A 12,277-nucleotide genomic window follows, 5' to 3' on the forward strand; every position below is an offset into this window, starting at 1 on the left:
TAAAAAAAAAAAAAAAGAAAGATTGCCCTTGAACCTCATTGGAAGGGGCCACACCAGGTTCTCCTCACTACCCAGGTGGCAGCCAAATTTGAGGTACTTGAATCTTGGGTCCCCATCTCCCAATTGAAAAGTGCTCCTCCAGACTCTTGGGACCGCATTCCAGCCAGAGATCTAAAATTAAAACAGACTGGGGAGATTTCCTCCCCAGAAGCCGTCAACATCTTGAGGCGGACAGCTCTCCCAAGATACCGGATCAAGATCTTCATCTCCAATATGAAATCCTTATCCCTTTTATCTATTTGCTATTTGCATTTCTCTCTATTAAAGCACGGAAGGCAGCACTATAATTAGAATTTCACAAATAATACTACTACAGGAAAAAATAATACTACTACAGGAAACTTGGTTAACTGCTCGGTTGGTCATGCCATGCCAACATCAGGAGGTAACGAGAGAGACCCCCCCCCCTTAGTTCACCCTACAAGTAATTTCACTGACACCCCACATGCCACTGTATGCCTAAATTTCCCACAGGCCCCTTTTATAAAGTTAAAATGCTAAATCCACAGACCCTCATTTTTTGCCTCAATTTTACCTAACCCTGGGATGGGAAAATGAGATCCATTGGCGGGGGTGGGGGGAATATATATGAAAGACATTACAGAGCAGTCCGTGTTTATCAGACCAATTTTAGGCTTGCTTTTTGGGCCCATATATTTAGGTGGTCTTTCAATATGCGAAAATACAGTATTTGAGTCTCGGTTGAATGATGCTAACACCAATGGGTCCACCATACATGCTAATACTTATGAAGGAGCCCTAGGCATATCTCCTAGCTACTACTCATATGTGGAGGTTTGGGCAACGGCCTCTAAGCTTGGCCCACTCGTTGTCTTGACAGCTGGAGGTTGCAAGGCAGTGTGAATGTGCGGTTGCTGTATTTACCGTTTCACTGACCCTTCATCATACCTCAGAAACTCAACATTGGTTTGCTCCTTTGAATTTATACTAGGACTAAGAAGAAGTTTACCAGCAGATGTATCCCTCTGGATAGTTGTCATTTGGACGGTCCCTTCTTCCTTCCCCTGAGACGAGTACAAACAAATATGTGGTTAAAAACTTGTCCTTGACCTTGGCAACTATCGCTGAGTCTATAGCTCAGGCCATGGTTGGACAACAGATGTCCCTAAAGTCTCTCGTTAATGTGGTTTTCGGCAACGGAATTGCTTTCGGTTACTTGCTGGCTGAAAAAGGAGATGTCTGTACCTCGATAAAAACCTTCTACTGCCTCTGGATCCACTTCCAGTTGTGTAGAAACTCAAATATGAGAGATTAGCAAACAGGCTACCTGGCTAGAACTGTTTGGTACCTCGTCAGTTACATGCTTTGACTTAGATGGTTCTGGTTGGATTGGCTCATGGGGACTCTGGCTAAGAGTTGATGTCAGCCTCTTGGCATTGTCCTACTCACAGCCAGCATTATCATCTCTCTGGGGCACTGAGTTCTCTCTGAGATTGTCCACGCATGTTTGCAGCCATTAGCACCTCGGATAGTCTCCCTACGCTTGGAGAAACAAGAAACAAGACGCACAACAGGGACACCCGGGTGGCTCAGTCTGTCAAGTGTCTTCCTTTGGTTCAGGTCATGGTCCCCGCTCAGCAGGGAGCCTGCTTCTCCCTCTCCTCCATGCTAGCAAGCTTTCTTGCTATCTCTGTCGCTGTCTCTCTCTCCCAAATAAATAAATTAAAAAAAAAAAAAAAGAAAAGAAAAGATGCACAACAGACAAACGGCCAAAGCGATTCTTTGATGGATTTGACATCGTAACCACGAATTTCACGTTACGGTAAGAACAGTTTAACTCCGATGGTGACTGAGAGTGGTACCAGTACTGAATTTGTGGTCCATCATTACCATGCAAGGATGACCAAATGGAAGTAATTGTTAAATTAATTCAACAAGGAGGCCATTAGACAGAGGTGCCTCTCACCCTTGGCACCTACGTAAGCAAACCCAGATCTAAGCCTGTAACTACCTCAAGGTCACTAAAGTGCGACCTAAAGGCAACCGATTGCCAACAGCCACCAGGAGTTCACGCTAGAGCCAATCAATATCTTCCTTACTTTGCTTCCGACTCTTCTCTATTAGTCTTTCTCCAGCTCCCGTTGACAGAGTGCTTCTAACCACTCTGGTTTGGCACTGCCCCGCTTGAATCGATTTTGTGCAAACAAATTCCGAAAATTTTAATATGCCTCAGTTTGTCTTTTCCCAGACTTCATTGTGTCTCCACCCTCCAAACCTATGTCGTCTTTTATACTCCTGTCCCCCCTGATCCCGAGGCTTGGGAGTGAGCCTGGTCTTTCTCTGAGCAGCACATTGAACCCTGCTCCATGTCCTGCAGATTCTACCCTCTCGTGGGCTCAATCTAGGACAGTGTCTAGTCTCAAAGGGGGTCTTTGTTAAAAATTAGTGAAAAGGGCCCCTTGGGGGCTTGTGAATTAGGGAAGGATGCCCCCTCTGAGCGGAAGCAGCTTTCAGGTGCCTGCTTGCTTTACGCATTGCTCCTTGGTGAGAAGAGGTATCCTCTCCTCCTGGGAGACACCCCAGGAGGTGCATGACTCAGCCGGGGGCACAGGTGACATTTCGCCCCCAGATCGCCCCCTTGTGTGCTGGGAAGATGGCACACACATACTGTGGCCCCACTTGAACCTTTTGCCTCCCCTCCGCTGCTTTCACGTTCTTGCACTGCAGTCTGTGGACCGCTTGCCAGTGTCCCCATCTATCCCTCCTCGCTCCCTCCCTCGCGTTCTCAGGCTGCCTCCAGAACGCCTTGCACACTGGCTCCAGGCACTCCTCATGCCTTCAGGACAAATGCAGACTCTCAGCCGGGCACCCGAGGCCCTGGTCCTGCTCATTCCTATTTCCTCTTCTGTCTTTCCCACTGGAAACCCTCCACCCCAGGCACCTCCCTGGTCTTGGCTAGGAAAGCCCTAGCTCCTTTCTTCTCCCGGCAACCCGGTTGCAGCCCTTCAAGACTTGTCTCAGTATCTTCCCTAGAAGTTTTCTCCAATTGGGTGGCCTCCCTCTCGACTCTTATCGCACTGTGATGCAGTCGAGCCTGGCTAACCATCAGGCACTGAGGACATAGTGCCTAGAACCTACGATAGCTATAGGGGCTCATGGAAACGTTTGAATTTACTTTAAAATCAGAAGAGAAAAGTGACATTCGAGGCTCAAAGAAGAGGCATTATTTTTCCTCACATCAGAGAAAATAAAGAAGTTTGAAGGGCCCACAAAAATCTATTAAATCTTTTTTTTTTTTTTTTTTTAAACTAGAGGAGGATACACATGGAGCTCAAAGTCCATAGGTCCCACGAAAAGCCCCAGTGTGGTCCTGGTTACCAATGCTTGCCCATCCTACAGGAGACCCCATAAGGGAAGATCTTCTCCGGAGGGCGGATGAAACATCCCCACCCCCTCCCCGGCTGTGTTAGGTAATTTTTTCGGTGATGAGAACAAAGCTTTATCTTCACAGGGTGGCTGTGAGCATCCGTTGGCGAGAATGCTTCAGGACTACAGAGCTGGGAGCCATTTCTGGAGCTGAGCTGGATGTAGACAAGGAGAGAAGCACCACGCATTAAAAAAATGGCTCCAGGTGGCTTTGATACCTTTCTTTTGGTAACAAATAAAATGATCCTACTTAAGGGCTCCTGGCTGGCTCATGGGTAGAGCGACTCTTGATGTGGGGGTTGTGAGTTCGAGCCCCACGTTGGGTGTGGAGATTACTTAAAAATAAAATCTTAAAAAATATATCCTATTTATACTGATAGAGAACCGGCAGGACACATAACCAGAGTGTTGCACAGTGGCCAGTCCTGGTCATGGGTTACCTTTATGATTCTTTTTTTTTTTTTTTTTAACCCAGACTTAGGAGCATTTGAAGTTCAGGTCTGTACCTCATTTTCCCTTTACGGCCGTGGGATGGGCACAAGTGAAGGACATAATGAACCAAGGAATCCCCATTTCATAGCACTGTCTGCCATCACCGTCAGGGTCCCAGAGTTCCACGAGGCTGCAAACAGCGCAGCTGCAACCCGAAAGCAAGGCCAGCGGTGCAGAGAACAGAGCTGGAGGGCCGAGACTCAGTTTACCCAAGGAGATATCTCTCGCGGGTCATCGTGGGGACATCTCCAAGTGGTGACAGACACCTTCAAGTACTTAAGAAATTTTAGCTCTGGGCCGCTCTTCACGAACGCTTAGGGGATAGGCTTCCTGTGTTCCAAGTAATTTAATATTTCCCATGGCTCCCGAAGGGCTGGAATTGTTTCCTTTTTATAAGCCGTTGGTGCCTGTTAAGTCATAAACAGTATCAGTCTTGTCTGTCTCCTTCACCGCCCAGCGCCTACAAGCGTGTTGGCATACAGTAGGTGCTGGATGGACGAACGAGTCTGTCCAGGATGACTTCTTTAACGGATCTCTGGGTACCTCCCCAGGGAAAAGCATAAAACCCACCTCGAGATAATAAGACCCTGCATGGCCTCCGCACCCTGTAATTTGGATCTCTAGGAATCGCCTTTGTTGTGGGCGACCAACCACAGGCAAAGCGAGCACCTGCTCCTCCAGCCGGTCCTCGCGGAAAGACCCGCGCCCCCCGCTGCTTCTCGGGATCCCTTCTCTCCGCTTCCTGGGAGCTGGGGGCCCCGAGGCATCCCGGGGCTTGCGGCCAGGGTGCGCCCCAGCGCTTCGCAGCCGTGGTGGCGCGCGTCCCGAGGTGCTCGACACTCCGCCTGGGGTCAGCGTTCTTCGCCTCGTCGGGCCAGGCGCGGGTTTTGGGGGCGCGTCAAGGGCCTCGTCTGGCACCCCCAGGCCTCCGGGGGCCGGAGCCTGAGTCACCGCGGCTCTCAGTCTGGGGCCCCCTCGGTCCCGCAGCGTCGGGCCCCGGCGCAGCCGGCTTTCCCCGAGTCTACTGCGCGCCCCCTCTTCCCGGCCTGAATCTCTGCAGCTGCGGCCCCCGCCCCCGGCCGGCTCTCGGGGAGCTTCGCCCGTCCGCCCCTCCCATGGAGGAGCCCGAACTCCCGGCGCTCCCGGGCGGCTCCCGCGGGAGGGGGCGCGGCCGCCCCCGCGGCTCCACCCTCTCGGCGGGGCCGCGGCCATCTGGGGCCCCTGCCAGTCGCGTCCGTTCTGGGGCCCGCGCCGAGCTCGCGCGGGAGGAGGCAGCCCCGGCGGGGACCCTGGGCCTCCCACCGGGCGGTCTCCGGCCGGCACGGGTGCGGGGAGCCAGGCGCTGAGATGCCCCGAGGGGGCAGTGGCTGCGAGCCGAGCCCGGGTGGAAGCGCGTCGCAGCGGACGCGGGCGCCCCTCGCCACTTCAGTGACCCTTCAGGAGCCGGGACCGGAGCCCCGGAGGCGGCGGTACGGGCCCGCGAGGGCGGCGAGGTCTGTGCTCCCAACGTCCGGGGCGGGCGCCGGCTGCGGAGCCTCGGGCCAGCTCGTCGCCTCCCGCCTCTCCCCTCCAGCCCCCCGCGAGCTGGCAGGAGGAAATAGCGCGCGGCCCCTTTAAATTTACCCAGGAGCCCTTAAAGGAGCCCCAGGGGCCCCAGACAGGAGTCCCCACCCCGGTCCAGCCCGCGCCGCCGAGCGAGCAGCCAGCCGTCCGTGCGGCCAGCCGCCCCGTGCATGCGCCCCGCGCCCCGGGGCCCCGAGCACCGAGCGCCCCGCGCGGGCCGCTGCCGGCCCCGCGGCCCCGCGCCCCGCCGCCCCGGGGCCCCGCTCCGCAGCGCAGCGCATGGAGCCCGGCGGGGACCACCGGAGCCGGAGCGGCGGCGGCAGGGGCGGCCCCGGGCCAACAGCGGCCTCCGCACGGGGCCGACGGCTGCCGCCCGCCGGATCGAGCGGCGGCGCGGAACCCGAGGAGGACGACGGCGGTAAGAGCTGGGGCCGGCGGCTCGGGCGGGGGCCCCGGCATGGGGGGAGGGGAGGGCTGCGGCTCCGGGCTCCGGGCCCCTCTCCGCCGCCGAACAAAGGGGGGGACGCGGGCAGGGCGGCCGGGGGCGCCACCTGGCGGGCGCGGATCGCGCCTGCAGGGCCAGCAGGGGAGCCCCCCGCCCAGCTACCCGGGTCCGCCTGCGGGGCTCGGGCGGATTCCCTCCCCTTTAAAGGGCCCCGCGGCCCCCGCCTTAAAGGCCAGGCCTAGGGGTCTCCAAAGGGCCCGGCCCGGCGCCACGGGGCGCGCGCTCTGGGCTGTTGGACTTGCGCCCCCGCCCCTTTCTCTTTCAGACTCCCAGGTGGTCTCCCTTATCCGGCTGTCTCTTAAAAGTCTGCCCAGACTGGGGGGTCCCTTTCGGGGGGCTTCCCCCAGAGGAGCTGAGCTGGGAACTCCGCTGCTTTAAGTCGGGCTGCTCCTCCCCTCCCGTGGCCTTGCTTACAGACAGGAAACCTTTTTCTCCAACACCCCCCACCCCGCCCCAACGTTCTTTCTAGGAAAGCGCTGGCTGGAGCCTCGGGGGGCCCACCGCTACCTTAACCCACCGCGGGTAGTTTTTAAAGGGATGGGCTCGCTCACAAAGGCAGATACCCCCTCCTGTCCGCGCGTTATCGCCTCCCTTCTTTTAAGAAAATTTTGCCACAATTTGTCAGCTATAGTAGGACCAGCCCGTCCTCCCCGCTCGCTCTCAGAGGACGCTGTTTCTTCATTCCCCTGCTGCCGGGTCACCGCCTGAAGACCCATGACGGTTCGGTCCGGGCTAGGGATACTGCCCTAATCTCGGAGCTCTCCTCCCAGAAACTCCCCATCCCCTTTTGTTTTTAAAGAATCTCAGCTCCTCCCCCTTTTTTGGGCTCTTAAAGGGCCAATCCACCTTAGACTCGCTTAGATCCGGCGCTGGAAGGATGCTTGGAGACCAGCTAGCTCTCCAGTGCCTTTTCAGACAAAGAGGCTGAGGCCCAGAGAGCCACATGACCCATCAAAGATCACAGAGCAAGTTACCAGTGAAACCATACTGGAATCGAGGTCTCTGACTTTGAAGCCAGTGCTTTTTTCTTTGGATCTACTTAAATCAAAACAAACAAAAAACCCACAATGGTGACAGGAGCCCTCTCTGGTCCTGTCTTTTGTTTCTCTGACCCTGAGATTCTCCAGTGGGAGCATGACCACACTTGTCCATTCAGATTATGTGGCCAGGAAACCCTTTTCTAAATAAAACAGGGTCCAAACTGCAGGGAAGGTGGGGGACTGCTTGGGGGTGTCTGCCTGTTTGGCAAAAGGGCACACCGCTGGCTTACTGTGCTGTGCTTGGGCCTCTCCAGTGCCTGCCCCCTGATTGCTGGGCAGTGGCTGGTTCTCTGCGAGAGCAAAAAATAAATCCCCAGAAAGACTTAATGGGCTCCAGTGGGTGGTGGCCACTCCCTTCCTTCGAGCCATCCCCTTGCAGGGTCATCGGCTCTCCCTAGAGTCTAGGGACGCCAGGGTCCTAGTAACTCCTTTTCCTGGAGGTGTTGACAGCTTTGTCATGGGGATCCCTCCCCTCCCGGGGGTGCCTGTGTTTGGGAAACTGGCCATGCTTAGCCCCCCCAAAGGGGACTCTCAGAAGGCTGCTTTTGAGGCATTATTGGAAAAAGGGAGAAGATGTTTGGGTGGGGCCCTCCTGGCTGGGGCCTCAGACGGGTGGGTCCCGTATGCAGCCCTGGATGCAGACAGATGCCCCCTTTGTTCTGCCACTGCCCGCTCGGCTCCATAACCGCCCCGGCCTGCTGCTCTCCTGGCTTTTCCCTCACACTTGCCGCCAGAAAGGGGCCCATCCAGAGCTGGCTGCCGCCTTGGCCTTCACTTTATTTTTTAAAAAGTCAGAGCTAGTCCCTCGGCAGTGCCCTGCATCCTTTTGTTCTTGGTCCCCTCTTAAAGGGTCCTCACGCTTTGTAAAGGGCCAATGTTTTGACTCCAGGGCTCTCCCACATCCTTTTGATTGCTGTTGCCATCCTTTTCCTGCCACCCCCCCCCCGCCCCTCCTCCACCAAACGACCCCTCCCCCACCCCCCTTTCTCTGCAGAATCCAAGCCCTGGGTTCATTTCCTGGGTATCAGGCATTGAAAAACTGTCTCCCTTTCCCCCCTCCCCTTCAGGGCAAGATCTTCAGCTGGATGGGGGTGCCTTGGGGTCCTGGGGGAGCGCCCCCCTGCCCTCCTCCAGGGCCAGGGGCCCGGCATCTTCAGGCAGGAAATACTCAGACCACTGTGAGGCCCGGGCCTCGAGGCCTGGAAAGAGCCGCATCCCCGGCCGTGACCACCGGCGCTACTACCACGACCACTGGCGGCTGGAGTACCTGATGGACTTCAACCCTGCCCGGCACGGCATGGTGTGCATGGTGTGCGGCAGCTCCCTGGCCACGCTCAAGCTCAGCACCATCAAACGGCACATCCGCCAGAAGCACCCCTACTCCCTGCATTGGAGTCCCCGGGAGAAGGAAGTCATCAGCAACAGCTGGGATGCCCACTTGGGGCTGGGGGCCTGTGGAGAGTCCGAGGGCCTGGGGGCCCAGGGGGCCGAGGAGGAGGAGGAAGAGGAAGAGGAAGAGGAGGAGGAGGGGGCTAGCCTGCAAGCTTGCCCACCCAAGGGCCCAGGTAACACAGGACCTGGAGAGGCAGGGGCCTGGGTGGTGGGCGGGGCCCCGTGGGGCCAGCCCTGGCTTCTCAGCCAACTAACTCACTTTCTGGAGGGAGTCACTGCTCTGTGTCGGGTGGGGATGTGCTTATTGTCCTTCTTGTACAGTATTGGGGGCGGGACAGTGAGAGGAAGGGGTCTGCAGCATCTCTGATGGTCTTGGCCTTCTGTGGTTTTAGAAGGATCAAGGAGAGTGGAGGTGGGGGCTTAGGTGGGGCTGGGGGGAAGGCTGGGAGTAGAGGGTGCTGGGAAGGTATGGCTTGACAGTGAAGTCCAGGGAGGGGGCTAGAATCTGGGTGTCAGGGCGGAGCATAGAGTTTCCGGTCTGTGTGCAGGGCAGGAGCTGGAGGAGTTCAGGCCTCAGGAGAGAGCAAGAGCAGGGCCAAGGTCAGGCTGGGGCTCAGAGTGTAGAGTGAGGGAGAGGCTAGTGGAGGGCCTGGCTGTGGCGGTGGGGGGTGGGGCGCTCCCTGGAGGGCCAGCATCTCAGTTCCTTCCCTCCCTCCAACCCTTTCAGGCAAAGCCCCAGCTGGTGAGGGCAGCCGATGCCAGCGGCGAGGGGGCCCAGTGGCACCCCGGGCTCGGCGTCGGCGCCTCTCAGCCTCCCGGAGGGCCGGGGGCAGCAGGGGGCTGGGGGCCCGGCGGCTGGAGCGGAGGCTGAAGGAGTCCCTGCAGAACTGGTTCCGGGCAGAGTGTCTCATGGACTATGACCCTCGGGGGAACCGGCTGGTGTGCATGGCCTGTGGCCGGGCACTGCCCAGCCTGCACCTGGACGACATCCGAGCCCACGTGCTGGAGGTGCACCCCAGCTCCTTGGGGCTCAGCGGCCCGCAGCGCAGCGCCCTGCTGCAAGCCTGGGGTGGCCAGCCCAAGACACTGTCTGAGCTCCCTCGGTCCCCACCAGGTGCGAGGCCCCTCCCAGGGCCGAGACCCACCCTCCCCATATTAGCGCTGCAAAGTGGGGTCTATGACCAAAACCGGGAGGGACTCCTGTCTACACCCACCCACCCCCAGACACAGACACATACATACACCCCACATCGGCTGGGGCCTCTAGATTGGGGCTGGGGTGAGGACCCCGCTGCGTGGGTAAGGGCAACCCTGCCACCAGGCTGAGCCCGTCTCCCTCACCCCTTCCCCAACAGACGATGACCTCGTCCCCCAGGACCTGACCAGAAAGAGCCGGGACCCCGCCCCCACTGCTGGAGCCCTCTCCTCTCAGGACCTCAGTCCCCCAGACGTAAAAAAGGAAGAGGCTGGCTGGGTCCCTGAGAGGCCCGGGCCCGCAGAGGAGGAGGAGGAGGAGGAGGGCGAGAGGGTGGGGGTCCCGGGCCGGTCGCCGCGGGGCCGGGACCACCGTCGCCGCTACCAGGAGCGCTGGCGGCTGGAGTACCTCATGGAGTTGGACGGCGGCCGCCGCGGCCTGGTGTGCATGGTGTGCGGGGGCGCGCTGGCCTCGCTCAAGATGAGCACCATCAAGCGGCACATCCGCCAGCGCCACCCGGGCTCCACGCGCCTCAGCGGGCCCGTGAGGGCCCTCATCGCCCAGGAGTGGAGCGAGAAGGCCGCTCACCTGCTGGCCCTGGGGCTGCCCCGCCCCAAGCCCCCCAGGGACCCTGCCGCCCCCCGCACAGCCGCAGCCTCCGAGGAGGGGGGTGGGGAAGAGGAAGAGGAGCCAGAGGAGGAGGAGTGGTGGGGTGAGCTGGCGCAGGGCCAGAGCAGGTGGCGCGGGAGAGTGGGGGCAGGGACCCGGGCCGGCGGGGGCCGAGGGCTGGGAGTGCTTGGGTGGAAGGGGGTGGGGAGAGCGGAAGGCTGAAGGGCGTATCGGGGAGGACTGGACTGGAGGGCCCAGGTGGGTGGCGGCGGAGCTGAGGCGCGAGACGCGGGCGGCTGGCCCTCTGCCGGCTCCAATGCGCTCCTTTGTCCCTTCCTAGGCGATGTCCCGCTTTCCCCAGGGGAGCCGTCGGAACGGCCCACCGAGGACGACGAGGATGACGAGGACGGCCAAGAGCCCGGGGGACTCGCCTTCCCGCCGCTGCCCCCGCCGCCGCCCCCGCCGCCCCCGCCGCCCCCGCCCCGCAGCCGAGAGCAGCGGCGGAACTACCAGCCGCGCTGGCGGGGCGAGTACCTGATGGACTACGACGGCAGCCGGCGCGGCCTGGTGTGCATGGTGTGCGGGGGCGCGCTGGCCACGCTCAAGGTCAGCACCATCAAGCGGCACATCCTGCAGGTGCACCCCTTCTCCATGGACTTCACGCCCGAGGAGCGCCAGACCATCCTGGAGGCCTACGAGGAGGCGGCGCTGCGCTGCTACGGCCACGAGGGCTTCGGGCCGCCGGCCCCGGCGCCGCGCGACGGCGGCGCGGACCTCAAAGCGGGCGCCGTCTGCCGGGCGTAGCGGGCTCGCGGGGCGGGCGGGGCGGCTCCGTCCTGTGCTCCGCCGGCCCGCGGGCCCGGTCACCCTGCTTCCCGCGGCCCTGGCCGCCGCCGCTGCCCCCGCCCCGCTGGCCGGGCCGGGCGGAGATAGGACTTGGGTGGGGTCGCGGGTTCCGCTAGGAGCCCCGGAGCCACCCCCACCCCCACCCCCGGCCGGTCGGTGCGCCGAGGAAAGCGCGGGGCCCCACGTTTCCCGAGAGGCCACCGCGGCCGCCAAGCGTGTGCACGGAGGGCCTGCAGCCCCAGCCAGGGCGCCAGGCCCGTGTGGGGGATGCCGACTGTCAGTATTAGGGCCCCGAGGGCGGGGTGGGGTTGGTGGGGGGCAGGAGGGCCGCGCCGGCCCCGTCCGCTGGCCGGGGCCCAGCTCCGTGTAGCGTTGCACGCCGGCAGGCACGGCCCCCGGGTCGGGGGCGGCCGCTCCCCCGTCCTCATTGGTATTCGCGGCCGCTCGTAGGCCGGGACTGCGGACGAGGGCCTCCAGCGGAGGGCGGGGCGGCGGAGCTCGGGAGCCCGCCCGGGGCGGGGAGGACGCTTGGACCGCCGGCGGGCGGGCGGCCAGAGGCGGGGGCGGAGCTGGGCCGGGGCCTCGGCAGCTGCGCCAGCCTCCCGGGCGGGCTCTGGGGACAGCGCGCCCCGCGGCCCCTTCCGGCTCCCCCGCTCCTGCCGCGCCCTCCTGGACCCTGAGCTTGTAAAGGGATTAGCACTTTTCTCCTTTGCTCCTCTTCTGCTCCGAAGACCTCCGTTTCCCCCTAAACCCAGTCAGGCGCTCCTGCTCTAGGGTCCCCGTTGGTCCGAGCCCGGGGCACTGGAGGTCCCGGCAGTTGGCGTTCTATTCCCGTCCCTCCCTTGTCCCCCTTCGTACACGGTGGACGTGCCACCCATTCTCAGTCCCCAAGGGCCTGGGGCCGGGCCTCGGCCTTCCTTTCTCTTCCCCGCGGCAGCGCCAGGCCCGGTGGGGCCGGGAAGGGGCCCCGCGATCTCCCAGGCAGGTCCGAGTGGGGCGTGTAGATTCATTCTCCTGTGGAGAACAGGTGGCCCCGAGATCAGGCCCTTTTTGCTCTTTGTATTTTATTTTGAAACTGTATTTAATGCTTTTATATGAAAGGGAGAGGGGCGGGGAGAGAGCTGTCCCAGTCACCCTTACGTGCAAATGTCTTATTTATTATACGTGTATCAGAGATAAGCTGTGAGG

General features: G+C 60.6%; 1 protein-coding gene across 2 annotated transcripts; it reads left to right on the forward strand.

The window, feature by feature from the left end:
• Positions 1-5,781: 5,781 nt before the first annotated feature.
• On the forward strand, positions 5,782-11,047 carry ZFTA (zinc finger translocation associated; the record flags this gene model as incomplete). 2 transcript variants are annotated; one of them, XM_080817223.1, is made up of 5 exons in its annotated part: positions 5,782-5,920; positions 8,115-8,612; positions 9,167-9,553; positions 9,795-10,346; positions 10,584-11,047. In XM_080817223.1, 5 exons carry the CDS (start codon positions 5,782-5,784, stop codon positions 11,045-11,047), a joined length of 2,040 nt encoding a protein of 679 aa, XP_080673349.1. The 2 variants fall into 2 exon arrangements, with proteins under 2 accessions (XP_080673349.1, XP_080673350.1); XM_080817224.1 differs by lacking the exons at positions 9,167-9,553; positions 9,795-10,346.
• Between the last annotated feature and the right edge of the window lie 1,230 nt (positions 11,048-12,277).

The sequence above is a fragment of the Martes martes genome (genome assembly GCF_963455335.1).
Source record: "Martes martes genome assembly, chromosome: 10".
In the NCBI taxonomy this organism is placed as follows: domain Eukaryota; kingdom Metazoa; phylum Chordata; class Mammalia; order Carnivora; family Mustelidae; genus Martes; species Martes martes.